The sequence below is a fragment of the Netta rufina genome, assembly GCF_964035555.1.
Source record: "Netta rufina genome assembly, chromosome: 31".
Taxonomy (NCBI): Eukaryota; Metazoa; Chordata; class Aves; order Anseriformes; family Anatidae; genus Netta; species Netta rufina.
Window position 1 is genome coordinate 2,470,801 of NC_140155.1, and position 27,463 is coordinate 2,498,263.

Genomic DNA, 27,463 nt, shown 5'->3' on the forward strand with positions numbered 1-27,463 from the left:
GGGTGGAGGAGGAAAGAAATGTGGAAAAAGCCTTTTCTGTGCTGTGGATGTGTGTGCTGTGCCATGGCTGTGGTCGTCTCGTACACGGGAAATGCGGAGCCCTTGCGAGGTTTCCCGGCAGAGCAAGCAGCGGCTGCTTCAGCCGGGACGGGCACGGGATGTGGCTTGGATCTGCTGCCATCCTTCAGCAAGGGGCCAGGGACCGCTTCGTCCTGTGGTTTCGGGAGGGTTTCATCCGGCAGCCTGCAAGGTGAGGGGGCAGTTCGTCCCCCTGCAGCTGTATCCTGCTGCCTCTGTGCTCTTCTCCACCTCCAAGCACGCTCCACGTCCGTGCTTCTTTTCCAAGGCGAGAAGATTTGGGATTGTGCTTGCTCATCCTTGATCTGAGAATCTTAAGGCTTGAACCAAGGGACGATAGCTCCCCCTTCTTATTTGCACCACTCGGGCTGGAAGGAAGTTAATTCATTTAAATTGTGCCCCAGGAGTGTGCCATCAAGGCACGGGAGGGAGGAAAACCATCTCGGTGCCTCTTTTGCTCTTGCTCAAACAACTCCGTGAGGTCCTGGCTGCTCTTTGGTCCTGCCTCCCACGGGGCTGTGCAGCGGGGTGCCGTGCCATGGGGTGCTGTGCAGTGTGGTGAGGTGCTGGGCTGTGCAATGCACACCCAACTTTGACAGCGGCCATGCGCCTGGAGAGCTGCAACGTGATGCTTCAGGCCCCCGAGCTGCGCCATCGGAGCATCTCCGTGCACGGACCCAAGCTCTGCACCAGCACCTGGACCTCTGCGCCTCCCCAGGGTGCTGTGTCCGCAGGAAGAGCATCACCAGCGTGGGTGTGGGCCAGAGCCAAGGGAGGTGAGCACTGCCCCGAAGACCACAGCACCGCTCGAGGCCTCATTTCCTTTGTGGCCGCGGCATCGCCGATGCCTTGGCGGAGAGCTGGAGGCTGTCCGGCGTGGTGGCTGCAGCCTTCGTCGCCGTGGCTCTGGGCGATGGAGGATGAGGAAGGCTACACCGTGCTGAAGTTTGGGGCGAAACGCAGCGCCCCACGGAGGCAGCAAGGCGGTGGGATGGCAGGTGAGGCTGTAGGGTGGCGGAGGGGCTGTGGGGTCGGGACAGAGCGGCCGCTGGTGGCTCAAGACCATCAAAATTCTCCTCCAGGCTGGGGTTGGGGAGATGTGGGTTTGGCAAGGGAGCAAGAGATGGGCTTGGAAGGGGGCTTCACTGGGGAGGGTCCCTCGATTCAAGAGGGACGTGTGGGATGGCAAATCGGTGGGGTTGAAGAGCAGAAAGCCCCGAGGGGCACCGCGTTTGGTGATCCAAGCAAGCAGGAAGATGCTCCCTCCACCCTCTGGGCTGCTCACCCAGAAGCTCCCAACACTCCCAGCGCTCCCCAAACCTTTCCAAGTGCAGTTTTGGGGGCCACAGGGTGGGCAGAGGGTAAGATGAAGGGGAACACAGCCACGCTGCACCCCGGGACATCTTCCAGTCTCGTATCGCATCACTCCGGCCAGCATCAGCACCGCCGGAGCCACACCATCCTGTGCAGGCTTGAAAATTCCCCCGTGCCCTACACAATTAATTAAAACCCAGGACCCTATTTGCTTTCTCATGCAGCAGAGGCGAGGAAGGTTTGTTGGTTTTTTGTTTTTTTTTTTTTTTTTTTCAAGCTGCAGTTTCCTGTTCGTCTGCGGTGCCGTCATGGGGCCGGATGGAGACACCTTTTCCCCCCCATCCCCTCTGCCCCATGCCACAACGGGGCTGTGAGGGTGGGCACGATCCAGACTCATCTCATCCCACAGGGTCCCATCGAAGCCAGTACCTGGTCGCCAGCACCGGATGGGCTTTGAGCACTGGTTTGGCTGTAGCAGTGATAACCCTGGGGCTAAGAGGTGAGTAGGGCACCGCCGAGCCACAAATGAATTGCACCAGCACGGTGGCACCTGCGGGGACAGGGTGACCCTGGAAGCCACCAACAGTGATTTAGCAGTGATTTATTTATTTTTTTTAATTTTTTTTGCAGTCTGGCAATTGCATGGCTCAGGACAGTGCTATGCAACTCTCAACGCATCAGCCACCAGCGCCGAAAACTGGGAGAATGGATGCAGAGGCTGCCTGGAGAGATTTCGGCTGCAGCTGAAAACAGCCCTGTGCAACGCACCCGAGATGGGTAAGCCCATGATCCTGGGGTAACCCTGGCCGTCCGGGCCCATTTTGGGGTACAAAACCACTTAAGAGCGTGGCCCCATAATGCAAAAGGTGCTTCAGGTCATGGGGGTCTTCAGCAAAATACTGGAAGGAAAAAGTTGTGCCCAAACCTGAGCTGTTCTTGGATCAAACAGCCCCAAGTCTTGGTCAGAATCCGGCCCGTGGGGGCTGGCTGCATCCTCAGGGCCTCCTGTCCCTTCAGATGACAGAGGGTGCCGGCTGTGTCCCCGGGACTGGTTGCAGCACGGGAACTGGTGTTACTGGGTGTCCCACGAGAGCCGGGACTGGCAGAGGAGCCGGGATGACTGCGCCCAAAAGGGCTCTGCCCTCTTCATCATCCGGAACCGGGAGCAGATGGTAAATCAGGGACCTGTTTTGGGGTGGGGGGCGGCTGGAGACCCCCAGCCTGCACCCAGCATCTCCCTGGGGCTAATCATCCTTTTTTTGGGGGGTAGATGGGGAGCAAACAGCATCCGTGTCCCCACCATCCCAGCTCCCACCCCTGCCAGGAGCATCCCTGAACCCCCCTGATACCCAAGGGGAGGTCAGCTGCACCCCAAGAGGGATGGGACACCCCAAAACAGTCACATAAAAGGGCATCTGTCCCCCAAAAAAGGGATGGGGAGACCCAAAGCAGCCCCACGAAGGGCACCTGCTCCCCAAAAGGGGATCAGAGCCCTCCAAAACCCCTTCCTATAGCAGGTGCTCCAGGATGTCACGCAGGGAAGGGGCTACGTCTGGATTGGGCTGTCAGTGACAGGGGCCAAGGGCACCTGGACGTGGCTGGACGGCTCCGTGCTGGACACCAAGCAGTGAGTGCCCCATCCCTTGGCTTTGTCCCCAAATTGCTGCATCCCTAAAAACTGGAGAACTCGGTCAGAGCATGCTCCTGGGGGAAAAGGAGAAGCGGGGGGGGTTCTGTCCCCACCAGCCCCAGGACAGGGACCTTTCTCCTTCCTCCTGCAGGTTCCACATCTTGGGCTCGGCCACCAGCGGCAGCTGCGCCCTAATAAAAGATTCCCAAATCCGCTCCGAGGGCTGCAACGCTGAGTCCAGATGGGTCTGCGAGAAGGATGCTGTCGCCCTGTAGCCACCCCATGCCCAACCTTGGGGTCCCAGGGCTTGGGGGGCAAACACCTCCTCTTCCTTGGCACCCAAGCAAGGGGTGAATGAGGAGGAATGCATTTCCACCCCAAGCTCCTTTTTTTTTTTTTTTTTTTTTTGCAGCAGGGCACAGGGGAAAACCCAGCTGCAGCCAGGGTCCTGGTGGATGGGGACAACATCTCTGTCCTCCACAGGCTTGCAGGGGGAGAAAGGGGATTTGATCTCACAGCCCCAAAGCTGTGGTCGCAAAATTCCACACAGCTCTGGATAACATTAAATACAGAAAGAAAATTCAGTGGTTTGCCTTTTTTTTTTTTTTTTTTTAATATTTATAAGATGATCTTGTAGAAAATCTTACAGAAATAAAAATCAGTCGTTTGCTTTTTTTTTTCCTTCTTTTTTTAATACATATAGGATGAGCTGGTAGAAAATCTTATAAGCTTATAAAAATAACACAAGCACAAAAAAAAAGCCCGAAGCCTGGGAGAACACGGGGTGCTCATCTCCCCTTGCCTGCATCAGGGAGGGGATGGTGATGCTGGAGCATCCCAAAATTGAGGAGCCCCTCTCCCTTCCCTCAGCACTCAGGGGCAGAGGCGAAGGTGGGAGCCTCTCCCCACCCAGAAGAAAGGGAAGATGCTCTCCTCCCTGAAGCAGGCTTTTTGGAAAGTAAAGACAGGGGGGAGTTGCTCGGCAAAGTAGAAAGCCACTTGTTCCCCCTCGTAATCCAGAACCACCCGGATCCTCCTGGGACTCCCACTCGTGGGGAGGGTGGTTGGGGGGGAGGCGAAAGCTCGGTACCGATTCCCGCAGCGCCCCACGGCCCAGATCCCCTCCTCCGGCCGAAACTCCAAGCAGCCCCTCCTGGGCAGGGAATTTCGGGCCACGCCGAGGGCCCAGGTCCCACCAGCCACCACCTCCACCTCCCAGCTGTGCCTCCCCGTGGTGAAACCCCGGTGGCCCAACACGCAGCAGAAGACGTCGAATCGCCTGGGGTCGGGGGGCAAATCCTGCCCTGCATCCGTCCACCTCACCCCCCGGCGGTCCCGGGACACGATGAGGCTCGTGTGGGCGGTGTCGGGGTCCAGAGTGACAAATGCTGCTTGGGATGGAGAAAATGGGTGGCAGAAGAAGGCCACCTCTTTGGTGGGTGGGTGACCTGTGTCACCCCACCAAAGCTTTTTTCAGCCCCAGCACCACAAATTTGACTCTCCTGGGTGTGTCTCAATATCTTCCTGCTTGGGACAGCTTTGCCTCATGCTAAGCATGGGGCAAAAGCTCTTTTGGGTTTTCAGGAAACCCACATTGAACTCAACCCATCATTTCCCAGATGCTTTAAGCAGTATTTCGGCTAAAAACGACTGCTGGAGCAGCAGCATCCCCCCAAGCAGGCTGTTGTCTGCAAGGACTCACCTTTTCCCTCTCCTCCTGGAGATGGTTCTACTTCTTTCTCCAGTTCAGAGGGTAAAATGTCTAGGGGATGAAGAACAACGTTGGATGTCATGTTCTCCAGATGCTTGCTTCTACGTATTTTTAGGATGTTACGGTAGGGAAGGAGCAGACAAATTTGCCTCCCTCCAAGGGGGCAAACAACCCCTGCTCAACCCGGTTGTGCTCCACCATACCTTGAAATCTCCCCAGCGCCTCTCTGAGGATGTCATTTTGTTGAGAAATGATACGGAGCCTCCTCTCCAGGTCCAAAAAGGTCTCCGTCATCCTCCGGGTGCTGCTCATCTCCCACCTGGATGCAAACCCTTCCCTTTAGTCCTGGGGTGTATGGAGATGGCATAGCCTGAGACGATGAGACCATCCCTCCTCCAGCTGCGCCCCAGGTGATATGGGGATGAGGGAAGAGCTGGATGTTCCCAAAAATTCCTTCAGTCCCAGGCTTGGAGCCTCCAAGCAGCTTGGTACAGAAGGAGGACACTTGGGTTCCTGATGCCCTCTGCCCTTTCTCTCGTGCCTTCCCCACCCTGGGGCTCAGGGGCACCTTTTTGTCCTTCCAGGTCTCTTTTTGACCCTGCCTGAACCACCAAAACTTTCATTTCTCTTCCAGAAACCATGGGGATGGTGGCTGGGATGACCCTTCACACTGAGCAGGAGCACATACCTGCCCACGGTGCTTCTGGCACTCTGCAACAGAAAAAGAGAGAGAAAAAAAGAGAGAAACAGCCTCAGATCCCCTTCCCAAAATTTGGGGGAAGGCTCCAAGCAAAGGCAACACCAGGATTGATGCTGGACCTTCTCCCTTCTTGCCCCGTGGAGCATCCAACCTGCAGGAATCCCCTCGTGGGTTGCTCGAGTTTCCTCTCCGCCTCCCAGATGAGGATGTCGAGGAGCGAAATCTCCCCCGACACCTTGGCCTCCTCTTCCTCCTGCCTCCTCATCACCTCCCTGTCCAGCTCCCCCAGCTGGGCCAGGAGGACGACCTCCTGGTCCTTCAGAAACCGGCGCAGCTGCCGAAATTCGGACACAATTTTCTGCCTCTCAGCCTCTGTTTGTGTCTGTAGGACATGGAAAGATGACAGCATGGACCGTGCTGGTCCAGCACCCCAATTTTTCCTGGGTGATAGCAACAGCTTCTTACCAAATACCCCTGGCATCTCCTCTCCCCGCTTGCTTTCAGTTCCAAAAGCTTTTCCCTTTGTTTCTTGAGGTTCTCCAGGTCTCTGTGAATTTGCTCCTGAAGAAAAAAAAAACAGTTTGGGGGAATATTTTGGGGGGAGTGGGGAAGGAAAGGATGTGATGCTTGGCTTTTGCTGGGAAAAATTTGTAGCATGGACACGAAAATGAAGAAATAGACACGGGGGGACAAAAGAGAAACTCTTGATGATACTCCAGGAATGCAGTTTGATGTTTAGATGAAATACATTGGAAAATACCCATTAACTGTTTTGGGGTGAAGGGTGTGGCCTGAAAATTAATATTTTCATATTTTTTAGGTAAATCTTTTTTTTTTTTTTTTCCCTAGTTCTCTCCAATTATTTCCAGTTATTTATTTTTACAGTTTGAAAACAGAGAGAGAACTGTAAAAGGAAGCTGGCTTGAAGCCTGCGATCCCAAGAAGCTCCAAGAAACTCCAGCATCCTCTAAGGTGGTCGAAAAACCACCACTTTCAGGTAAAGAAAAATCCCAAATAACAATACCACGGGCCTGACCCTGTCCTCCTGGGCAGGTTCCTCTCTGTGGGCTTCTCCACGAGCCCTTGGTGCGCCGCAGCCAGATGCTTTTGCATCCCTCCTGAAGGCAAAAGTCCTCTTATGCCACGAGCAGAGCTGCTCTTCCTCTCCACCTCCTTCCAGCCCCAAGAGCTTCAGCTTCTCCGCTAAATGCTCCAGGTGGAGTTTGGGCTGGAAATTCCCCTTCCTGAGATGGTTTCGGTGGCTGATGGCCTCGGCATCTCCGAGCCTTCCTCGCTCTGGACAGGATTTGGCCGTGCCACCTCCGCAGCTCAGGTGCTCAGGATCTGGCCGATGTTTCGGGGAGATGTGGTGGGCGCCTTCCTCTCCCCTTTCCCTTGCTCGAGAAGCAGCTGAAGCCATGGCAGCATCTCCAGCCTCTCCCCTTTCCCTTCTCCTGTACTGGGGTGAAAACACAAAAGGTCTCGGCACAGGCGGAGGAAGGAGAAGCAGTGGAGGGAGGCTCAAATCTCTTCTAGAAGTCATTTTTTGGAAGGGATGGATCGCCTGCTAGCAAGCCCTCTTTTTTTTTTTCTTTTGCTACTGATGTGGATCTTAACATCTTTTAGGTATCTGGTAAGAGTTTCATTTTACCTAAGTCTCCATCACAGGTGTAGACGCCTCAGATTGGTGTCTCCAGTCCCAGGGGGGGGCTAAAGAAGGAGCCAAGCATCCCACCCATCACCATAAACAGACATTTCACCCCAAAAAGTTCAGGTTCTAACCTGCTGTTTGTGCCTTCTCCTCCTTTGGAGTCCGCTAGGAGAGACCTTGGTGCAATCTTCCCATGAGAGCAGAAGCCAAGCTGCTTTCAAGGCAGAAAGGCAGTGGGACAGCCAGCAAGACACCAATTCCTCACAAACCCTATGTCAAAGGTGAAAAATACCTCAAATTGCTAAATATCCCTAAAAAAATACAGAGCCTGGAGCCTCCTGCAGCAACACGACTCCCCTTGTCGTCAGGTTAACCCACCCAGATGGACCACGCAGGGTGCAAACCCAATTTTTATCCATCCCTGGAAGAACATCTCAGCAACACCACAGTGGGTGACAGCTTCGCCACGAATGTCCCCAAAAAGACCCTTACCTGTTAGGCAGCAGAACGAGATCCCTGCAGATTTTTTTTTTTAAGTGTGGGGTGATTTAACCCACAGGGCTCTTCTACGGTGGGTTAGCACAGGCTGTGTGAGCTTACAGGCGGATCACATGTGGGACAGAGGGAAATATCAGCCCTATTTAAGGAAACACGGAGAGGAATGTGCTGCCTGGTGTCTCCCTGCCAGGGAAAGGCTCATATATGACCCCTCTGTCAGATCGGTGTCTCCAACGGAGAATTTGGCTGGATAAAGCTTCAGATAAAATGCTTTGTCACTTTTGGCGATGGGAATAAATGTCTTTTCGAGAGAGATGGGGTGTTGGCAGCACAGCAACCATCCAAGCTCGACCACCTCCTAGGGGCTCAGCACCCCCCAGTAGCACAGCGCTCACCTAACAAGCAGCTTTTTTATCCCATTTTCCAGCCTCTTTCATGGGTTACAAATGGTCCAGGAACTCCTTCCTAAATTGCAATTTTGGATTACATCAAAAACAATCTCACAAACTCACACCGAAGCTGCTGCTGCTTCTCCAAATTTGGCTGCTGCTTGGTGGCATTTGCCACATTGGTAGTTAATTCCTTTAAAAAAGAACCTTTTTATCATGTTTATTTCCGTTTCAAAGTAGGGAGGAATGGTATTTTTTGCTGCTACACGGTGTGCTCTTAAGTTTATATATATAATCATCTTCAGGTCCTCAGCCACACATTTTGTCCCTCCCCTCCCTCTTCCCCTTGCATGTGTCCTCTCCCGTCTACTCCATGCCAGTGCCACCACACCTATGGGTTGCAAGGGCAATAATGAAGGTTTCTGGCCCAAAAAGCTGCAGAAAGAGAGATTAAAAGCATAGGGCTGAGAACCTGGGATGCTCTGGCCATTACCCATAGGTGGGAGAAGTCAGCATCCCCTCGCCTTGTCTGTTCCCATGATATGATCCATAGAAAATTTCTCATTTTTATTTTTGTCATACTTTTATTATTTCACTTAATTTTTTACCTTTTAATTTTTACCCTTTTATTCTTTTACTTCTTATATTTTTATATTTTTACTTTATTGTTCAATTTTTATTTTTAATCTTTATACTTCTTATTTTACTTTTTTTTTTTTTTTTTTTTTTTTTTTACATTTTTGGTTTTCTTTGCTTTTTGGGGCAGATGCTGCAAGAAGAAGCCGTACGGGCTGCAGGCATCATCCAAGAAGAACTGGAGATCCCCGTGCTGAACCAGCTACAAAAAGAAATCAAATCCTCCAGAGAGTCTCAAGTGGTTTATTGTGAGCTGGTACCTACCAGTTGCCCATCCCATGGTGGGGCAAAAGACAAGATTTAATTTAATTTTATTTTTTTACAGGTGGCTAAGAATGAGCAGACATTAAAGAAGAATTCATCGGTGTTGTTAAAGTGCAGTGAAAGGTAAAGACCTTGCTTCCTCCAAGCTCCAGTGGCTTTGGTGATGTCCCTAATTGCCCGCCTCCCATCACAGCTGGCCCCACAATGATCTCAAGCACTGGTTTGACCTCCCCACGACTTTTAGGGCTCCCAGTACCTCACTGGGAGCTTCATGGCAAGACGAACAAGGAACACGAGGGTCATCGGACCAGCGAGAGGGAGCCCAGCTCCACCCAGAACCAAGGCCGGATCCGCTCCCCGGCAAAAGAGGCTGGAGGAAAAGTGAAGATGGGGACTTTGTTCTCAACGTCAAAAAACGCCACCTCCCCCCACTCATAGTCTAGAGAGATGCGGATCTTTTTGGGGACCCGTGGCAGGTTCAGGAGGGTCGGAGGGGAGGTGAGGGCTCGGTTCTTGAATCCCCATTGCTGCACGGCCCAGATCCCTTCTTCAGGATTAAAACTAACGGGTCCCTTCCTCGGCAGAGACTCTCTGCTGACCCCAACGGCGCAGTACTGCCCTTCTGCCAGGTCCACCACCCAGTAGTGGCGCCCAGAGGTGAAGGCTTCGCAACCCAGCACGCAGGGATCGGCGTCGAAGCGCTCGGGGCTGTCGGGCGACTCCTGCAGCATGTATTCCCATCGCACGCTCTTCTGGTCCTTGGACAGGATGAGGCGAGGGTGGGCTGTCTCGGGGTCCAGCGTCACGTTTGCTGTGGATGAGGAAGAAGAGGGCAAGAAAGAGAATTCAAGCTATTTAACCTCCCCTTTCCTGGGCGGACGGCGTCTTCTTCAAAATCTAATAGGGTGGCTTGTCTTTTTGGAGGCTTGATATCTTGAGATGTTCAACTTTCCACGCATTTACTGGGTATCAGGTCTCCAACATCTCCACGTAGGTCAAATATTTTCTGTCTAGGGGTGCCTACCTCCCCTCTTTTAACTATGTTTAACTCATCTGGACACTTCTGCAGCGCAGACATTTAGAGGAGGACAAGCAGGTTACGTTAGCACCTGGGTAAGGGTCACCAGTCAACGAGCATGCCAAACTACTCACCCAATTTTTCTTCCTCTTTCCCTAGAAATGCATAGTAAAAGATAAATGATTAACTGGTATGCAAACTTAAAACTGAAAGCAAAAGCAGTATTTGTAAAAGGGAGAAAAATGCACTTACTGTGCTCTTCCATGCATTTTCCTAAAAATAAAAATTAAAAAATTGAATGTGTTTTAATGAGGGTTTTGCTATTCACAAATTGCTTCCAACTTATTAATTTATGTTAAATGTACAAAAAAAAAAAACAAAAAAACAAAAAAAAAACACACAAAGGAACAAAGGTGGTTTAAACTAAACCACGGGTAGAAGTCACACAATGAAAAAAAGCTAAAATAATAGGTCAGCAGGAGTTCCTGCTATGAGTAGAGACACTGCTCATATAGTTTGCAAAGGCAGGTAGCGTGTGAGTGCTCTGGAAATTCGTGACCCACTTTTTTGACCTTCTGTGGGTTAGAACTGTGATGTTGAAATCCAGCTTTTAAATTACACGGAGGTTAAATGAAAAAAAAAAAAAATCAACAGCTTTTAAGTTGTGAGCAGAGAGGTGCCTGATGGTCATCAGACTTGATGGAGACATGAAAAATTTTCCATTTTCTCATCTGGGAGGCTGCATATATATCCCATCATGTATTAGCTATCAGGGAGACTATTTATTCTGAAATTTCATCTCTATGAAGAAAAACGACCTGCTGATGCTTCTCCAAATTCAAATCATTTTGTGAATTCAGGCTAATAAATTCTGTCTTCTCATCTCACATTTGTTTAACAGTAAATCTCACAGTCTACCTATTCCAAAAAAGCCCAAAATCTCACATACTTTACATCTCCCAAAGATGAGGAAGGGGACACTCACTCATTTTTGCTTTGTATTCCTCTGAAAAGAAAAAACGATAGAAATGGTTATTGCACATTTCTCTTCCTCCCTGTGTTGAGACTTTATGACTGACTTGGCTCTCAAAGCAAAAATAAATTTCTCTGCCTAGTGATTATTACTTTGCTTGATTAATATAGCTCAATGTATGCATCTTTCTGCTTTATTCCCAGTAATAGCTCAAGTTTCCAGAAAACACCCCAAAGTAGCTCAGGAAAAAGCATAAGAAGGAAAAAAAAAAACAAACAGGAAAACAACACAGACTTGTGTATTTGTGTTACTGCAGTGAAACAAAGTGACTTACCAAGCTCTGCAGTGAGTTCGTCTGAAAAGAGGAAAAAAAACAGAATTTCCATCAGGGTGATTGTACAGATCTGACTAACATACAAAGTTCACTTCTGAGGAAGAAGTTTGATACTTACCAATTTTCCTATCGCGTTTTTCTAAAGAAAGGAAAACAAGAAAAAAAAAAAGTCAGATTTGTTCTATTTTCCCACTCACACAGAATCTGCAACTGAAAAAAAAAAAACAAACAACACAACCAACAACAAAACAGACCATAAACACCGTGTGTTTGGTTTTTTGGAAGGCGGGGAAAAATACTCACCCATTTCTGCAGACAGTTCATCTTAAAAAGAAAAAACAAAACAAAATGCTATTTCATTTTTCTTATAACTACAGTAAAAGTCATGATTTCATGCTGAATTAGAGGATTCACACCCAAAAAATTGGATTTTTTTCCATGGTTAACCTGAACATGGGATCTAAAAATAAATGTAGGGTATTCTCTTGTATTCTGTGGATATATACTTAATGGATGAGTTATTTTTAATGGAATATGCTGGATTTTAGATATTCTTGAGTATCTAAGACAAGGACAGGAGACTGAATACCCATGGGAAGAACACCCATGAGATGGGGGCCAGATGCCTGTGCACCTTAATCCTCCCCAAATTTATCATAAGCCAAATCCTAAACCCACCAAATTCTAACCCATGTAATCCTAGATGACATCATCAGCCCTTTGAAGAGCCTTCAAATGCACCTCAGAGTTGCATTTTGCAGAGGAAGGAGATGGCCACATACCGATTTTGGCATCACGTTCTCCTAAAAAAAAAGGAAAAAAGTATAAAAGAAAGGAAAAACAATATAATTATTTCTAAATACTCCTCCCTACTTTGTGTGCATTTATCATCTGGTGATAAACCTGATATTTTTCTATTCTATACAGAGAATCATAAATTGTAATTCATGTTGCCTCAGATTTTATATAGATTAACCCATCCCTTAATTTACTTTCCTAATTTTAAAGCAAAGGTCACAGTTAGTTCAAATATAAACAAGGTATTTTCAGGAAAAAACACTTTATTTGGTTTTGCCAAAAGGACTTACCCAGCTGTGTAGTGAGTTCACCTAGAAGGAGCAAAAGGAAACCAGGCTTAAATTATGAATTAAATTCATAATTTTATTCATGAACTAAATGAATTGTAGAGGTTTCTAAATTTCTCTTCTAAAAACAAATTTAGTGATGTTAAATTTTAATTTCTCTCAGGGGATTTAAATACCATGGAATTAAAGAAAGCCCTCAATAATAAAAGATCCTCAAACCAACCCCATTACTTTCCAAAGTCTTTATTTTCAAAAAAAATCCTACAGATTGGCATTTGGGACGTGCAGGGAGAATGAAGAGATGCAAGCAAGTAGCAACTTAGGATATGAATGGTCATATTAAAGGAAAAGTGCAAGATTCAGAGCAAAACCTGCACCTGCACGTGCTTTCGTTTCGTACTAGAGAACAAACTCTTACCAATCTGGGCAGTCTGCTTGGCTGAAAAAGAACAGAAAGGAAAAGTAAATGTTAGAAGCACCCACCCTTTGTTTCATGGTTTTGCAAATTGCAGCTGGAAAATTTCTCCTGCAGTGCTGCACTGCAATGCAGTTTTTATTTTTCTAAACTGAGATATGAGAGAAAATGTAAAACTCAGAACAATGTAATAGATTAGCAGAGAGAAGAACATTAAAAAAAAAAAAAGAGAGAGAGAAAAAAATAAAAAGAGAGAGAAAGGGAAAGAAAATAAAGGGAGAAGGTAAAAAGAAATGACTTACCAAGCTCTTCAGTGAGTTCCTCTTAAAGGAAAGAAAGAAATGGTATCATTAGGATCTGATATTAAAAAAATCTTTAATTTGACACAGAAAAAGTGAAATAACCCCAAAGTGAACCTCAGGAGGGCTGGAAGAACACGAGATCTCAACAGAAACCTCATGAACGCTCCCCATACTCAAACAAGGGTAGGGGAACACTGCAGGAATTGGGTTTTTAGGGGTGGAAGAAGCTGTGTTATCCCTCTATGACCCCATCCAGAGTACCCAAAGGACCCAGGAAATGAGAACATTACCCACCTATTTTTTTATCACGTTCCCCTAAGAACAAGAAATTGGGAAGAAAAAATAATTTTAAAGCATCAGTTGATGTTAAAACAGAGATAGCTTTTTTCCCCAAACACCTTTTTCTTATTGGTTATTATTTGAAATTCCATTTTCTGTTGACTCTCATCTCCCTCCATTTAAGCTACATTTCTCATTACATTAAAGCAACAAAAAAAGCTCAGAAAAGCTTCAGAAAATTCTCACCATTAGTTTTTGTTAAAGGTTAAAAAAAAAAAAAAAAGGAATCACCTACCAAGTTCTTCAGTGATTTCATCTTGAGGGAAAGAAAAACCACAGGTTGCTATTAAGACAGGTTTATTTCACAGATATTATCTCTTTCTCTATTTATTTTTTTTTTACCTCTTCCATTAGATGACCCAAATATCTTCCCCTTTTTTGCAGTTATCACATTACATTGTGGAGATGTGTACAAAGCTTCCCATCCCAAACCTTTCAAAGATAAAATATCAAACCCTCTTATTTTAGAATTAAAATTAAAATCTTAAAATTATAGGAAGATAATTAGATTCCATCACAGGAAGATAATTAGGGGGCTGGAATCTGTTGGCTATTCGTTTATCAGAAGAAGCTCAGTGGTGCTTATTGGTTCTTCTGTCATATTCTCCAACTAAACCTCTCCAAAAATAAGTGAAAAAAAAATAAGACTAGAGAGAAATTCCTATATATTGCAAGTAATGCCAGCTGGAGATGTGCCAACATGCTACTTGTGATAAAGATGCAAAAATTCAACTTCATCAGTATTAAACTTCACTGATGTTTGCTTCATGCATTTATTGGGTTTCCTTTCTGACGAAGTTCAAAGAGGAAAATAAGTGTTTGGTGTTTGCTGTTGGCAAAGGAAGGAAAAGACTTACCAAGTTCTTCGGTGAGTTCATCTTAAAAGAGAAAAAGAGAAGATTTTAATTAAAAATACCTCGTCTCCCTGCTCAGACTCTGTTTTTGTGAGAGACTGCAATTTCTGTATTACTCTGAAATACTCAAATCTAACTTTATATAAGTACATATACACATAAAAGCCTGTATATATTTTATATATATGTGTGTGTATATATATATATGAGCCCTTCTTCCTGCTAAACAAAGATCTTTGAGCCCAACCACAGGATGTAGATACCTCCTCAAAATAAAATACAGGAAAGAGGACTTAGCACTTAAGAAATAATAATAATTTTATACCAGACCAACTGTCCAACTAGTGTTCCAGAATAATTTCCATCTCACCAACAAGCTTAATAGGGCCAAAAGGGTTTTCTGCATTAGCAGGAAGGAAAATGATGCTTACCCCTCTCTAGATCACTCTCCTCTAGGAACAAAAAAAGGAGAAAAAAAGATCAGAATTCATATTATCCCCGTACTTTTAGCTGCATCCCTCTTCCCCATATGAGTTGCATTTATTATTGTGATTTCAAATGAGTGAGAAAATTATATTAAACACATGCCATTTATTTATTTTAAAAAATAAATTCAGCTGTATCAAACTCACATGCAAGTAACAAGATTTATATTTACATGTATTTTTGTAAAATATATAAAGAGAAAAAGGAAAATGGTTTACCAAGGTCCTCAGAGGATTCATCTGCAAAAGAAAGGAGAATTAGTGTGCATATCCAGCCCTATATACACACCATCATCCCATCCTTTTGTGTGCTACCATGAGAATGCATTTAAAAAAAAATAACAACTCTTACAGTTTATATTTCAGCCCCTAATTACATTAGATTTTAGTCTGGAATCTGATATACAATATTTTTTTCATATATATACATACACACTCTATAATTACAAACTCCCTTGTAACTATATTTAGTAGAAAGGAAGGTAAAAATCACTTACCAGCTTCCAGACCTTTTAATTCCTCTAAAGAAAAGAGAAAAAGAAAACGTGAAACACTGATTTTCCCATTGCACAACAGATTTTTTGTATCAAGCTCATTTCTATTCCATTGCAACTTTTTCCTGTGCATGACTGTAATCTGTTATCCATTCTAAAAGTCATCTACACCAGCCCTCTATCCAGCTCCTTTTAGAGTTATCTCAGAACCAGCCAACCAGAAGCATGAGACAACAGCAACAACAAAAAATGCCCCCCAAAAATCCAATCAGTTTTGTGAAAGAAGCAAAATAAACTTACCAAGCTCTTCAGTCAATTTTCCTTAAAAAGAAGAAAATATATTTTTTTTCTAATCAGTTAATTTCCTTTGCAAGGATGGGAGAGGGTTGTGATGGGGGAACTTGAGGATACCAAATCCTCTAACGTGGGCAGATTTACTCATGCCTCTTAATTCCAGTTTTTTCACTAGTTCAACTAAAACACCAAGCCAAAACAGTAGCAGCAACATCATCGTGCTTGTGACCACCCAGCCACCCCAGGGAGTGCATTTCTCAGAAAATAAGAATGACACTTACTGATGAGGGCATCCTGGTTTCCTAAAATTAAAACAGAAAAAAGGGAATGCTAAATGAATAAATACCAATGTTCTCCCATTTTGCATTTTTACTGCATATGAACTTGGCAGAAGAAAGTCACGAAGCTTTGAAGCTTTGCAAAAAAGTTTCGGTTTCACATGCACAACCGTGGATGTTTCTCCTTGTTTTCACATCAAGGACACTAGTTGGAGGAAACTCCAGGATTTTGCTTTTCCCATGAAGGATTTGTGTCTCCGAGAAGAGAAAATGGACTTACGGGCTTCCAAATCACGATCCTCTGCAAACAGATGGAACAGAAATTATTCCTAATTATTATCTTTCCTGCGGGCTTTCACTGCAGCACCTCTCTCAATGCCTTGACTTCACCAATGTCCCATTTTCTAGCTGTTTTTTTTGTTTGTTTGTTTGTTTGTTTGTTTCCAAAAAATTATTTGCCAAATTGCAAGCTGCTTTTGGGGCAGCAGTATTTTTGGCAAAAGGATGGAAAAGCCATCAGGGTGAATAAATAACTCAAGGCAGCATCTGCATTGCCTGCCTGCTGCATTTCTTGGTGGAAGGAAATGCACTTACCAAGCAGCTCAGTAAGACGCCCTTAAAGGAAAATAAAAAAAAGATATATTAGTTCAAAATAGAGCTTTTTTAACATCCATTATATATAAATAAAGGACTGGGACATGAGCATTGTTGGCCTGAGCCCAAAGCCAATTTTGACAGCAGCAGAATTCAGGGTCCCATGTGCGGCCCCTTTCCATTTCATGACACATTTGTGGGAAAAGCTTCATTTTTACTTATTCTTTCCTTTCCCTTCACTTATACTCATTAGTAAGGAAGTGAAACAACTTGGGTTGCTTCCATTCAAGCCCCAGATTTATGTTTTCTACACTTCTCTGAGAATTTCTCTATTCTGTCTGTAGGATTTTAAACACTGACTGCTCATTCAGCGCTTGCATATAGCAAGAAACCTCCTCAAATAATAATAGAGTATGAAAAATAGCACTTACTTATCTCTGCTTCATGTTCCCCTAAAAGAAGAAGAAAAAAAAAAAGAATAAATAAATAGGAACTACTGCTTTTGCCTTCTCATTCTGTCCATGTATCATCAGTATGGATTGTAAAGTTCTTAAATTGTTTTATTCTTTTTACTATTCTCTGTTTAAAAACCATAGTCAATGTTAATATTAAAAATGTATAAGATATGTTGGAATTAACGTTTGTGGGAGGAAAAGGAGGTCCAAAAATACGACGCAAGGATTGTCCAAATGGGTCCTCATGGCAGGAAGGAAAATGCCACAGCCAGCACCACAGCAAATGCTGCAGAAAAGCAAATTTTGATCGTCAGCAGGGCTTTGGCAGCCTGTGGATCTGCTGCTGCTTTCTGCAGCTGCTATTATATTTATTCCCTTCCTCCTGGGCAGTTACAAACTCACATTGTCCATGATCTCATCCATAAAAATAGTGAATGAACTGTGGCTATGAGGATAACATCAAGCACAGCCTTGGCTTGGGGGGTCGAGGACGATACAAGGCAGGATACTTACTGATTTTTTCATCCCGTTCCGCTGAAAATAATAGAGAAATAAACATAAATTAGCATGCAGTTTGCCAGCATTGCAGAAGTCCAGCTCTGCAGAGGGTTTATTTTGGTGTGATTTTTTTTTTTTTTTAATCTGTCACATTGTTTGGAAGTTGTATTTTAGGGAGTATTTATTTTCCTGAGCCTTTGCATACTCAGTTCTAAACTTGATTAAAATAGAAATTCCCCCACCCGTTTAAAAAAATCAGAAATGTGGACAAAAAACAAGTAAACAAACAAAAACCGTGATGACCAAAAAAGGGAATTTCCTTACCAAGTTCTGCTGCGTGTTTCCCTTCAGGTAGAGAAAAAACAGGAATTTCATCACTCTTTTCTCAATGACATCACTGAACAACATAAATAAATCTAGCCTAATTATCAGCTGAGGATATGTTTTTCTATATTAAATAATAATATTTATATGTCAAGTGAAACTCAAACATGGACAAAATAGAATTAATTTCTGATAGGAAGAAGGAGTGAGTAGAGAGGTACGTAGATGAGATAAGTTATCATATATAAATATTTTTGCTTTCATTCTTGTTCACAACTCCTGATTGTATCAGACTGAGAGCATTACACACTTAATATTTATAATTTCTCTGGATTTATAAATCCAATCTCCCTGAATCCAACCTTCTCAAGCCATCGTTGGTGCATAGTTTTGATGCTCTCTCCCAGGTCATACCATTCAAAATTAAAATGTGCTCCTTTGACATTTTAGGTGCACTAAAATGCTCAGTAAATTCCTTAGGCTTAACTCACACAGGAAAAAAAGTAAGGCACTTACGAAGTTTCCTATCGTAGTCCCCTAAAAATAAACAGAAATAAATGATTACTGCATTGCTCAAAGTCTATCCTTGGGTATCATTTCCACCTAAAATCAATAGGAAAATGACTTACCGACTTCTGCAGTAAGTTCCCCTTAAAAGAGGGAAAAAAATGTTAGTTTAAGGGTAAGTTTTTTCCCCCTCTGTGAATACACAGACAATAAATGGTGATTCATGAGATTTTAATAATAGAAATTAATTACTTTCAGAGTAAAACCATGCTATAGGTACGATTCTTTTTAATTCTTAAATGTCTACGTTAATCAAAGTTTTTCAGCGTGTGATAAATATATCATATAAATATATCAATTACTGCATACTCACTTAAATAACTGAAGCAAGCAGCTTTTTCAATACCTAAATTCACAAACAGATTTGCTTCAGAGAAACACCAGACCTACCTATTTTTGTATGACGCTCTCCTAAAAACAAGGGAAAAATAATTGCATGTTATTTTTCATGGTCTCTACTTTTCACTTTACATCTCTTTATTGTTACTCACATAACAAGGGGATTTTTGCTTTAACCCTTATTATCCCTGTTTCCAAGTACTTTGGGGTTGCATAACTTTGGGGTTTTTGACTTCTTCTGCATTTAAGATGTTTTTTTTTTTACCAGGTCGATGAAACACATGGAAAAGGGCAAATATACATATAAATTAAAAAAAAAAATGCAAGAGGAGGGAAATGGACTTACCAAGTTCCACTGTGAATAATCCTTAAAGCAGAAAACACCATTAATTCCCATTACTTTTCTGAAACACCCCAACATGAGTCAAGCCTACACCCTCCAGCCTACTTCAGGTCTTCCCACGTGAGTTTTCCCTGCTAGGTTTTCCTTGATCCCCCTTGAAATTTGGCTTCTGCCTTCCCCCAGCCCCTGAAACCCAAGAGATCGTTACTTCTCGTGACCCAAATTTAGATTAATTTAAGAAATTCCAGCATCCTTTCAATGCTGAAGCACAGAATCACAGAATCACAGAATTTCTAGGTTGGAAGAGACCTCAAGATCATCGAGTCCAAGCACCAAGCAAACCACCCTAACGTGCAGGCACCCACATCCATGAGCCTTTTGCAGAGAAGGAAATATCACTTACTAATCGTTGCATCACACTTTGCTGAAAAAAAAAAAAAAAAAGAAAGAAAACCAGATACTGATCAGTTTTTGGTTCCTCTATTTGCCCTTTTCCACCAATTTTTACGCTATTTCAGCAACACATCAGCAATGCTAAGAGACATCTGCTGTAATTACACCAAAACGTGTTACAAACTTGACCCCTCATTTACTCATCTACTTCCCAACAAGATTAAAAAGCACATGGGAAAGAAAATTACTTACCAAGTTCTGCAGTTAGTTTCCCTAAAGAGAGAGGAACACAAGTTTATTTTAAATAGATCCTTTTCTCTCCTATGTGGAGACATCGTAAATAATTCTCTGGCTTAATCTCACATGTTTTAGAAAAGAACAACATAATATATAGTAAAAATATGTAATAAAAAATATAGTCTAACAGAATATTAAATTGTGAGGAAAATCACTGATTTGGGTAATCATCCAACTAAGAGTGATGTAAGATTTTGAGCACAGAAACACAGAATTTGAGCAAACTGGCGTCAGGGAGGAAAGGCAGACTTTAGAAGACACACCAGCAAGTTGAGGAAGATCCACCTTTATACCCAGATTTTACTCGTCAGGAGGAGAACGGCACTTACGAAGCTTTTTGTCTCGGTCCCCTGCATAGAAAAGCAAGAAAAAGAAAAAAAAATTAAATTATTAAACACGGTGCTGCCCCTTTGCCCAAGGACAGCAGGTCTGCTGGACCCACAGCTCACTGAAAAGCTGATTTTGCCCCTTTTTCCAATTTTGTTTGATTAAAAAATAAAATAAAAAGAAAAGAAAAGCAAATAATCTGTACATTGAGGTCACATTGGCCCCAAGCAACTTGGTCTCACCTTGGCGTAAGCCTTGGTGAGGACCAGGAGGTTGGATCAGAGACCTGCAGAGGTCCCTCCAACCTAACTGCACAAAATCGTGCAGATTTAATCGAAACAAACCCCATGGGATGTTCTGGCCACAAAGCAGACTTACCAAGCAGAGCTGTGAGCCTACCTAGAAAGTAGAAAAAAATATATTATTTCAGTTAAAGCAGCGAAAAATCAACTCCAACAAAGAGGTTTCTAAGGATAAAACTGTCAGCGTGGCATGGAAAAAGAAAAAAAAAGGACTTACGTATTTCTGCTGAGAGCTTGGCTGCAAGGAGGAAAAACAATATTAATTTTTATTGTTTTGTTTTCCTCTGCAGCCCCACGTGTACAATCAAATTTGGGGAAAATAATCTCATTTATCATTTTTCAGGGATAGGGTATCAGAGAGGCTCCTCTCCCCCAAACGCCAAGGGATGATTTTTACCCCAAAAGCACTGTGAAGAATGACACTTACTTATTTTTCTATCACACTCCTCTGGAAAGGAAAGAAGGAGAAAAAGAAAAATAAACAGGAAAAAAATATTTATTAATATTTCCTTCTTTTTATGTGTGTGTATAGCATCCCTAAAGCACTCAGAGCAGGAAAATTATTTTTCCCTACTTTATGCTGGTGGTTATATGTTGAAATTCCACTTTTTTGGGAATGTTACTCAGTCTCCAAAAGAAATCCTGATGTCTTTGCGACTGGAAATTTAATTTTCTGCAGGAAACATCCTTTCCACTCCATTTTCAAAGATAAAGTACCAGGCACATAACCTCCGTAGCACCCATCCAAATTATTTGTAAATACAACAATGAGCTTAAGCAAATCTGTCACCTTGCTGTGGTTTAACTTTGCAGAGAAAAAACAATTGCACTTACTGATTTTCGTATCACATTCGCCTAAAATGCAAACAGATAAAATAAATATAGAGAAATGCAAAGCAGCCCCTTGTGTATCCCTTATCCCCTCTCATGGGGCTCTGCCTTCCCCCAAAAAACCTCAAACCCAACAGAAATTTTATTCCATGACCACCTTCCTCTTATTAACATTTTAAAAATAAGCTTTTTTTAAGGAGGACGTGCCCTTTTAACCCACCCATTCTTCAAGCAGGGTTAAACACAAACTCTTCATATTTCTTGTTATCCCCATCGCTTTTGCAGAATTAAGGAGAATTTTAAGGCAATAAAACTCCTTACCAAGGTCTGAAGTAAGTTTTCCTTGTATAAAAGAAAAAAAAAAAGAAGATTAATTTAAATTATAAGACATAAATCTGCTGAATTTATTTCTCTGTGAATAAAGCCTAGCTCATACCATGCTGCATTTCTCTTTCCCCAGGGATAATTTATAATATAACTGCACCACACTGATGCTAACGAGAGCAACGAGCAGGTGCTGATGCCCAGAAAAAGCCCCTTGGGAGAAGGGCTTGGTGAAAACAGACTTGTACTATGGGGAAAGAATCTGTCCCTGCATCTGTGGAATTGGTGATGATAAAGGAAAAGGGTCAATCGTAGCCCAAAATCCCAAATTCTGCCACATCTGCAGGTTGGTATGAGGCTAAAACATCCCATAACATCTAAAAATGATGGTAACCAGATCCAAAACACTGGAATTTTATTCTAGAAGAAAAGAAAAATGACACTTACTAATTTTTCTGTCACGTTCCTCTAAAAGAGAAAAGAAACATCGGTCATTATTAAAAGTCCACCATGTTTATGAGTCTCAAATTATGTTCCAAATGCTATTTTAATTTTTAAACTGGTAATTATAATTTGCAGTTAGGCTTTGGGTTGAATTGCTTGGCCTTAATTCTAGCCCAGATTGGGTATACGTGGGGTGTATGTGGGGAATAAGCAACATTTCCCCTTAAAATCTTGCAGTGAAATAAAAACAGAAAGGAAGGAAAATCACTCACCAAGCTCCGCAGTCAGATTGTCTTAAAAGAGAAAAAAAATAAAGGCAGGTTTTCCCAAGGATGAGGTAAAAGGACAGCAGGGATGCTCCTACCCTTCCTTTGATCAGAAAATAAGGCAAACCTGTATCTAACACCCTACCCATCATCTGCATCCCTTGCGACATCTACCACGAGTGATGGGACAATGAACTGGAAAAAAAGGGGGAACTTTTGCAAAGTTTAAGGAATTCTTGCTAATTTAATCCCTCTCCCTCAATGAATAATTAATTCCTCTCTGCCCTGTGGTGCATGGTCCATCATTTGGTCTTCGTCTCAGAAATTCCCAAGGATCTCTTATTATTGTCTTTTTGGCTACAGCAACCTGCAATTCCACAGTTTTCTGTGCTATTCTATTGTATTTTATTTTTATTTTTTTAATATTCTTGTTAAAAATGAGTATGCTTCAAGCTTATCCTGCCTTTATAAAATCAGGCAAAAGAACAGGGAATCAACCTCAGGAAAATCGTGTCTCAAGCTATATAAAAAAACATATTTGATGGGAGGTAAAAATAAAACTTACCTATCTCAGCTGTGAGTTCCCCTTAAAACAGAGAAACAGATTGGGATTTGTGTTAAAGGACTGCGATTTGATTGAGTTTGTTCTCCTTGAGCCTATGAATTTGGTGCTCATATTACCAAGTAGGGTCAAGCGTAGACCCTACAGTGGATGGGACCATGGGTCTCATCTGTTACGTGGCATCCTAAGTACTCATGCAGGGTTCATTAAACAAGAAATTCTCTTATCAAACTCTATTTGATAAGTGCAATGAAGCAACTTACCTATTTCTTCATTTTGTCCCCCACAAGAAAAAAAAAAAAAGAGAAAAGAAGGAAAATTTAAAGCATTTTTCACCACTTCTGCAAGTTTTATATCATTTTTACATAGCTTAAGGGGATGAAATCTCTTTACTGACCCAGACGTAGGCTATTTATTACAGGAATTTCCAATTAGCTTTCATTTTAACACTTTTATATTCCTACATTTTCCAAAGCCTAGACAAAAAATAGGCACAAATTGCAAATTGCTGTTAAGAGTCCTGCCCCAAACATGTCTTTAAAAGAACATGACGTGCTAAGCATTGCAGAAAATATTCCCAAGGACAGAAAAACGTATTTATTGTATTAAAAAAGTATATATTGCAAATATATTGTAAATGTATGCATTATAAAAAAAAAAATTGTTTTATTCCAAAGCATGACTGACACCATTTGAAGGGCACTATTATTTTTAAATTGAAGGAGGACACTTACCATTTTCTGTGTCACATTCCTCTAAGAATAATAGAGAAATAAACACGGGTTAATCCTAAGAGCTCTCCGCCTCCAACATGCTTCAGTGAGCAAGCAAGGGACCAAAGAAGGGATTGGGGAATGCAGCTGGACTGCAGAGAGACAGTTTGTCTCCTCCCAAAAAAGATGCCAAGAACTTAAGGAGAAGGGACCAAAGCTATCTGTCTTATCTTTATCCGTTTATCAGCACAAATTTAAGATCTGAAGGACCTTTGCTGTTTTTCTAAGCCCAAAAGCTACACAAAATAACTTTTTTTTCCATCTTCAGTAGCAGCAAAAGCAAACCAAACCACTTACCGAGTTCTGTGTCACTTTCCTCTAAATGAAATAAAAAAAAATACAAATACACATGTTGGTCATTGCTCATGCTACAGCTGTAGGAACAAACTCATGCGTTCAAACTTAGGTGTGTGTTAAGAAGGCAAGCGACTTACCAAATTCTTCTGTTAACTTCCCTTTAAATAGAGAAAATAATGTTAGTTCAAGCCTTTAGCACCCATCTCTTACCAGCAGGGGACGAGAAAAAAAAAGACACTTACTGATTTTTGCATCCCATTCTTCTAAAAGAGAGACAGAGAGAGAATTCAGCCCTAAGTTTTTCCTCTCTGTGTGCTACAAAAATCATCATCAAAACCAATTCTGTACTTTTTTTTTTTCCTATTGATGACAATATTCCAAAAATTACACTGTTTATGAATCTATCTGATGTGGTCTTTGTCCACATGTGTCTAGAATATGAGACAGGACAAATAAACCACCCACCCAGGAAAGAAAGGATGTGTATACCAGCATGGGATATGAATATCAATGTAGGATATGTACAGCAATGAGAAGGGGCTTGTGTTGATGGAAGAAAGAAAAATGACTTACCCAGATCTGCATTCCTCTTCCCTTAAAAAGAAAAGATAAAGAAAAAAAATGGTAAGTGTTTTTGGCTAGCTAGTGGACATACTAGCAGAGGTTTTCTAGCTTAAAAGCACCACTCTGGAGGTAAAAATTAATATTATTTTATTGACTGAGAGATGGAGATCAAATCACAGCTCATTGGCAGTGTAGAATAGAATGAAATCAGTGAAATTATCTCAGGGAAACGTCAAAAAACAGCCCAAATACAATTTCACAAGCCATACCTGACTCCATCATCACGTTCACTTCCAAACTGGAACAACCTCCAAGTGCCCACAGCTTGGTCTACCTGGTGGGATGAGAGGAAACATCATTAAAATATCACATCCAGGGAAAACCAGACCTTCACAGAGACACACCACACGTTCCTGGTGCCTGGAATATTTTCACCCATATAAATAAACATGATAAGGAGAAAAAATATGGGGCCACAGAAGCTTTTTCCTGGTTTTCCTTTGTCATTCAAGACGTTCTTTGGTCTACTTCTGGATGAATGGTGAAATTCTGGATGAATTGGTCTACATCTGTCTAAAAAGACTGCTACAGGTGTGATGAACTGTTCTGCATAGAAATCTGTCACCCCACTGATCAGAAAAAAGGATTCAGCTCTTAGATATCTGGCCTTAATGGCCTACAGGATCATGACCTTAGGCCCCTTCTGTCTTGTAAATTATTTAATCGTAGCATTTATCACCATGAGAAGCAGCCCCATATGTGGAGGATGTGGTGCCACCATCTGTTTTGCCCAAAAGAGCAGCATTTATTTTATTTTGAGCTGGATCAGCTCGCTACCCAGCACCTGCTTTACACAAATTCAGACTTTTTTGCATCAGCCAACTCAAAACCATGGTAAGAACACATCCTTAAATGAGGAAAGGAGGGCATTTTTCAGACTAAATGGACTAAAGGGTACATCTGCTGAAAAAGAAAAACAAAGCTGAATATTTATTAAGAGCTTCCCTTCTCTGCTCTGTTTCTTCCACTGTGTATGTGGTGATTTCCAGTCCATGCTAATGCTTTGCATCAGCTTTTCTTAAGTCAAAAAGTAAATAAATTAAAAAAGGATGGACTTGAGCACCATGGGAGATGGGCTGGCACAGATCTGGGATCTCCTCTGGTCCCTCCTGCATTCAACGCCTTTGCTTGTTCCTCATCAATACACCAGGGAGGGCAAACTCCATCACTATCAGGTTTTTTTTCCCCTAAATCACCCAAACTGCACAGGGAAGTCATTCCAGTGTTCACAACCTTGTCAAGGTCCTGAAAACACTAAACCTTCCTTTCTGCTGCAGTTGATGCAGGTGAGCTGCAGCAGTGAAAAAACAAAAAGCACAAGGGAAAAAAAAAAAAAAAGAAAAAAGAATTATTTGTGGGAAAAGGCATCGGATCATATTGGAAAGGAATCTATGGATTGCTTTTTGTTTGCTGCGTTAATTTTAATAATTTTCAAAAACTAGAGGTCCTACTGGGGGGTGAGTCAGATAAACTGTTATGAGGACCTAAATTTGTACTGAAGTAGATAGAGAGCAAGGAAAACATCCCCAATTATTTCTGTATTATACTGTCATAGAAGAAAATAATATATATATATATATATTTTTTTTTTTAAAAAAAGAATTCACTCTCTTAATCCTTTGCCTGTTTTTTCAGTATTGTCAGATTTAGGTACAGGATTATAAAAGAGCAGGTTGTACTAAGCTTCTTCCAGCTACCGTGAACGGATCACGTTTCTTCTGCATCCCCCCAGCGTTTCCTATAAGAACCCACGCAGCCAGACAGGCATCCAGGAATAGGATCCCTCCCCAAATTTTGCCTTCCCCCGCCTTTCAAGAGCTCGTGGAAAGAAAGAAAAAAGGCTTACCAGGACCTGCAGGTGGATTTCTGTAAGTTAACCAAGCTGGGGCTGTTTTGCTCACGGGGTTGTGATGGTGGGGGCTGTCCCTGCTGGAGATTTTTGGCAAGTCCAAGTTTGTCCTCGGACTGTGGTGCCCTGGGAAAGAGGTATCCAGATTTGCTGGAAGGACCCAGAGGGGCACGACAGCTGTGCTGGCAGCAGGAGGACGTTCCCAGCACCTAATTTTAGCTGACTTAAATGCCGAGGTTGGAGAAGGAGGGCTGAGGTCTCGGGGATCCCTATATAGCCATCGCAGGAACGGGTTTCTCCAGAAGGGGAATACAAAATTGAGGTCTGACCTGGTCATTTCAGGCCAATCGCCAGTATCTGCCACGGGTTGTTTAGCAAACACGAGAGGTTTGGATGTCCTGGAGCATCTCAGGTGTTGTGTTCAGAGATCTTCCCTCTCCAAAATGGGCCGGCACCAATTTTGGGTTTGCACTGCCCTAAAATACAGAGAAGTGTGAAATCGGCTTGGGTTTTCTTCCCTCTGTCAGTTGCTCACTGGGACCAGCAAACAGGGGAGGGCATCTCCTCTCGTGGCTAGGATTTCTCATCATCTGGAGCTATTTAAGAGAAAAAAATCACAGATTTATCTAGCTTAGCCTCTCTGCACACACCTCACCCAGCTCCAAAAACCCACAGCTCCCCCATTTGTGCAATAATGAGACAGGTTTGAAGCTGAAATTTTTCTTTTGCTGAAGAAAAAGGACTTTTTTTTACATATTTCTGCAACGAGTTTTCCTTAAACCAGACAAATAAGCATCCAAATGCAAACCACTCCCATAGATATATCCCTAAAAGACTAATTTATGTTATTTTTGCTGGCTAACTCTGAGTTAAAGCAGTGGGAAGTTAGCAAAAGATGTCTAAAATTGCTGATCTCACCCTGAATTAGTCATTGTGCATTTCTTTTTTGTCAGTCAACAGTGAGAAAATAGATTTTTTACAGTTCTGTTCATCTGATCTCTCTCTGAGTCAGTTGCCTAAACTCTCAGTACAGTCAATGGAGAGAAATGAGGCAAATGGGCTGAGCCAAATTGTTGAAGCCAAAAAAAAAAAGAAAGAAACCAAACATCAAAAACCCTCACTTGGAGAAGCAAATGCCAGAACCCCAAGGACCAGGACATGGTGTCTTTTCTTGGAGCTCTGTTGGTGAGACACGCAAGCTTGCAGATTCCTACACCTCAAAATTAAGGAGTTGAGGACATGTGAGCAAAAGAGGAAAACCAGAGGGGATTTGGCGACCTCAAGCCCCAGGATTTAATTTGATGTGCAGCCT

General features: G+C 42.9%; 3 protein-coding genes across 6 annotated transcripts; 1 reads left to right on the plus strand and 2 right to left on the minus strand.

Annotated features, from left to right (window-relative positions):
• Window positions 1-682: 682 nt before the first annotated feature.
• LOC311220382 (uncharacterized protein) lies at window positions 683-3,392 on the plus strand (the record flags this gene model as incomplete). Its single annotated transcript, XM_084303890.1, has 6 exons — window positions 683-1,076; window positions 1,802-1,891; window positions 2,023-2,169; window positions 2,410-2,564; window positions 2,907-3,019; window positions 3,174-3,392. The coding sequence occupies 6 exons, from the start codon at window positions 683-685 to the stop codon at window positions 3,295-3,297; spliced, it is 1,023 nt and encodes a 340-aa protein (XP_084160016.1). The 3' UTR covers window positions 3,298-3,392.
• Window positions 3,393-3,717: 325 nt separating this feature from the next.
• Window positions 3,718-7,675, minus strand: LOC311220433 (tripartite motif-containing protein 10-like). 3 transcript variants are annotated; one of them, XM_084303962.1, is made up of 9 exons: window positions 7,577-7,675; window positions 7,216-7,354; window positions 6,470-6,887; window positions 5,899-5,994; window positions 5,585-5,815; window positions 5,422-5,444; window positions 4,937-5,052; window positions 4,725-4,784; window positions 3,718-4,413 (listed from the first exon to the last, which is right to left on the minus strand). In XM_084303962.1, exons 3-9 carry the CDS (start codon window positions 6,851-6,853, stop codon window positions 3,896-3,898), a joined length of 1,428 nt encoding a protein of 475 aa, XP_084160088.1. In that variant the 5' UTR covers window positions 6,854-6,887; window positions 7,216-7,354; window positions 7,577-7,675; the 3' UTR covers window positions 3,718-3,895. The 3 variants fall into 3 exon arrangements, with proteins under 3 accessions (XP_084160088.1, XP_084160089.1, XP_084160087.1); XM_084303963.1 differs by having other exon boundaries at window positions 3,718-4,410; window positions 6,470-6,892; XM_084303961.1 differs by having other exon boundaries at window positions 6,470-6,892.
• Window positions 7,676-8,804: 1,129 nt separating this feature from the next.
• LOC311220430 (uncharacterized protein) lies at window positions 8,805-26,479 on the minus strand. 2 transcript variants are annotated; one of them, XM_084303957.1, is made up of 46 exons: window positions 26,149-26,479; window positions 24,512-24,576; window positions 24,252-24,272; window positions 23,921-23,941; window positions 23,816-23,836; window positions 23,679-23,699; window positions 23,337-23,363; window positions 22,612-22,632; window positions 22,053-22,073; window positions 21,784-21,804; window positions 21,334-21,354; window positions 21,016-21,036; window positions 20,609-20,629; window positions 20,399-20,419; window positions 20,258-20,278; window positions 19,882-19,902; window positions 19,508-19,528; window positions 19,266-19,286; window positions 18,866-18,886; window positions 18,571-18,591; window positions 18,243-18,263; window positions 18,130-18,150; window positions 17,614-17,634; window positions 17,305-17,325; window positions 16,768-16,788; window positions 16,337-16,357; window positions 16,023-16,043; window positions 15,746-15,766; window positions 15,471-15,491; window positions 15,174-15,197; window positions 14,896-14,916; window positions 14,623-14,643; window positions 14,195-14,215; window positions 13,573-13,593; window positions 13,293-13,313; window positions 12,999-13,019; window positions 12,700-12,720; window positions 12,285-12,305; window positions 11,979-11,999; window positions 11,500-11,520; window positions 11,315-11,335; window positions 11,197-11,217; window positions 10,875-10,895; window positions 10,142-10,162; window positions 10,024-10,044; window positions 8,805-9,682 (listed from the first exon to the last, which is right to left on the minus strand). In XM_084303957.1, the coding sequence occupies exons 2-46, from the start codon at window positions 24,522-24,524 to the stop codon at window positions 9,171-9,173; spliced, it is 1,437 nt and encodes a 478-aa protein (XP_084160083.1). In that variant the 5' UTR covers window positions 24,525-24,576; window positions 26,149-26,479; the 3' UTR covers window positions 8,805-9,170. The 2 variants fall into 2 exon arrangements, with proteins under 2 accessions (XP_084160083.1, XP_084160084.1); XM_084303958.1 differs by lacking the exon at window positions 21,016-21,036 and having other exon boundaries at window positions 26,149-26,478.
• Window positions 26,480-27,463: the final 984 nt, after the last annotated feature.

Excerpts from the sequence above, each read along its gene's own strand:
- LOC311220433 (XM_084303962.1), bottom strand. The coding sequence starts at position 6,853 with ATGGCTTCAGCTGCTTCTCGAGCAAGGGAAAGGGGAGAGGAAGGCGCC. Across the intron at positions 5,995-6,469 it reads AACCTGCCCAGGAGGACAGG|GAGCAAATTCACAGAGACCT; the intron begins GTCAGGCCCGTG and ends TTTTTTCTTCAG. Across the intron at positions 5,445-5,584 it reads CCACGAGGGGATTCCTGCAG|AGTGCCAGAAGCACCGTGGG; the intron begins GTTGGATGCTCC and ends TTTCTGTTGCAG.
- LOC311220430 (XM_084303957.1), bottom strand. Across the intron at positions 13,594-14,194 it reads TGAACTCACCGAAGAACTTG|ATGAAATCACTGAAGAACTT; the intron begins GTAAGTCTTTTC and ends CTTTCCCTCAAG. Across the intron at positions 11,218-11,314 it reads AAAACGCGATAGGAAAATTG|ACGAACTCACTGCAGAGCTT; the intron begins GTAAGTATCAAA and ends TCCTCTTTTCAG.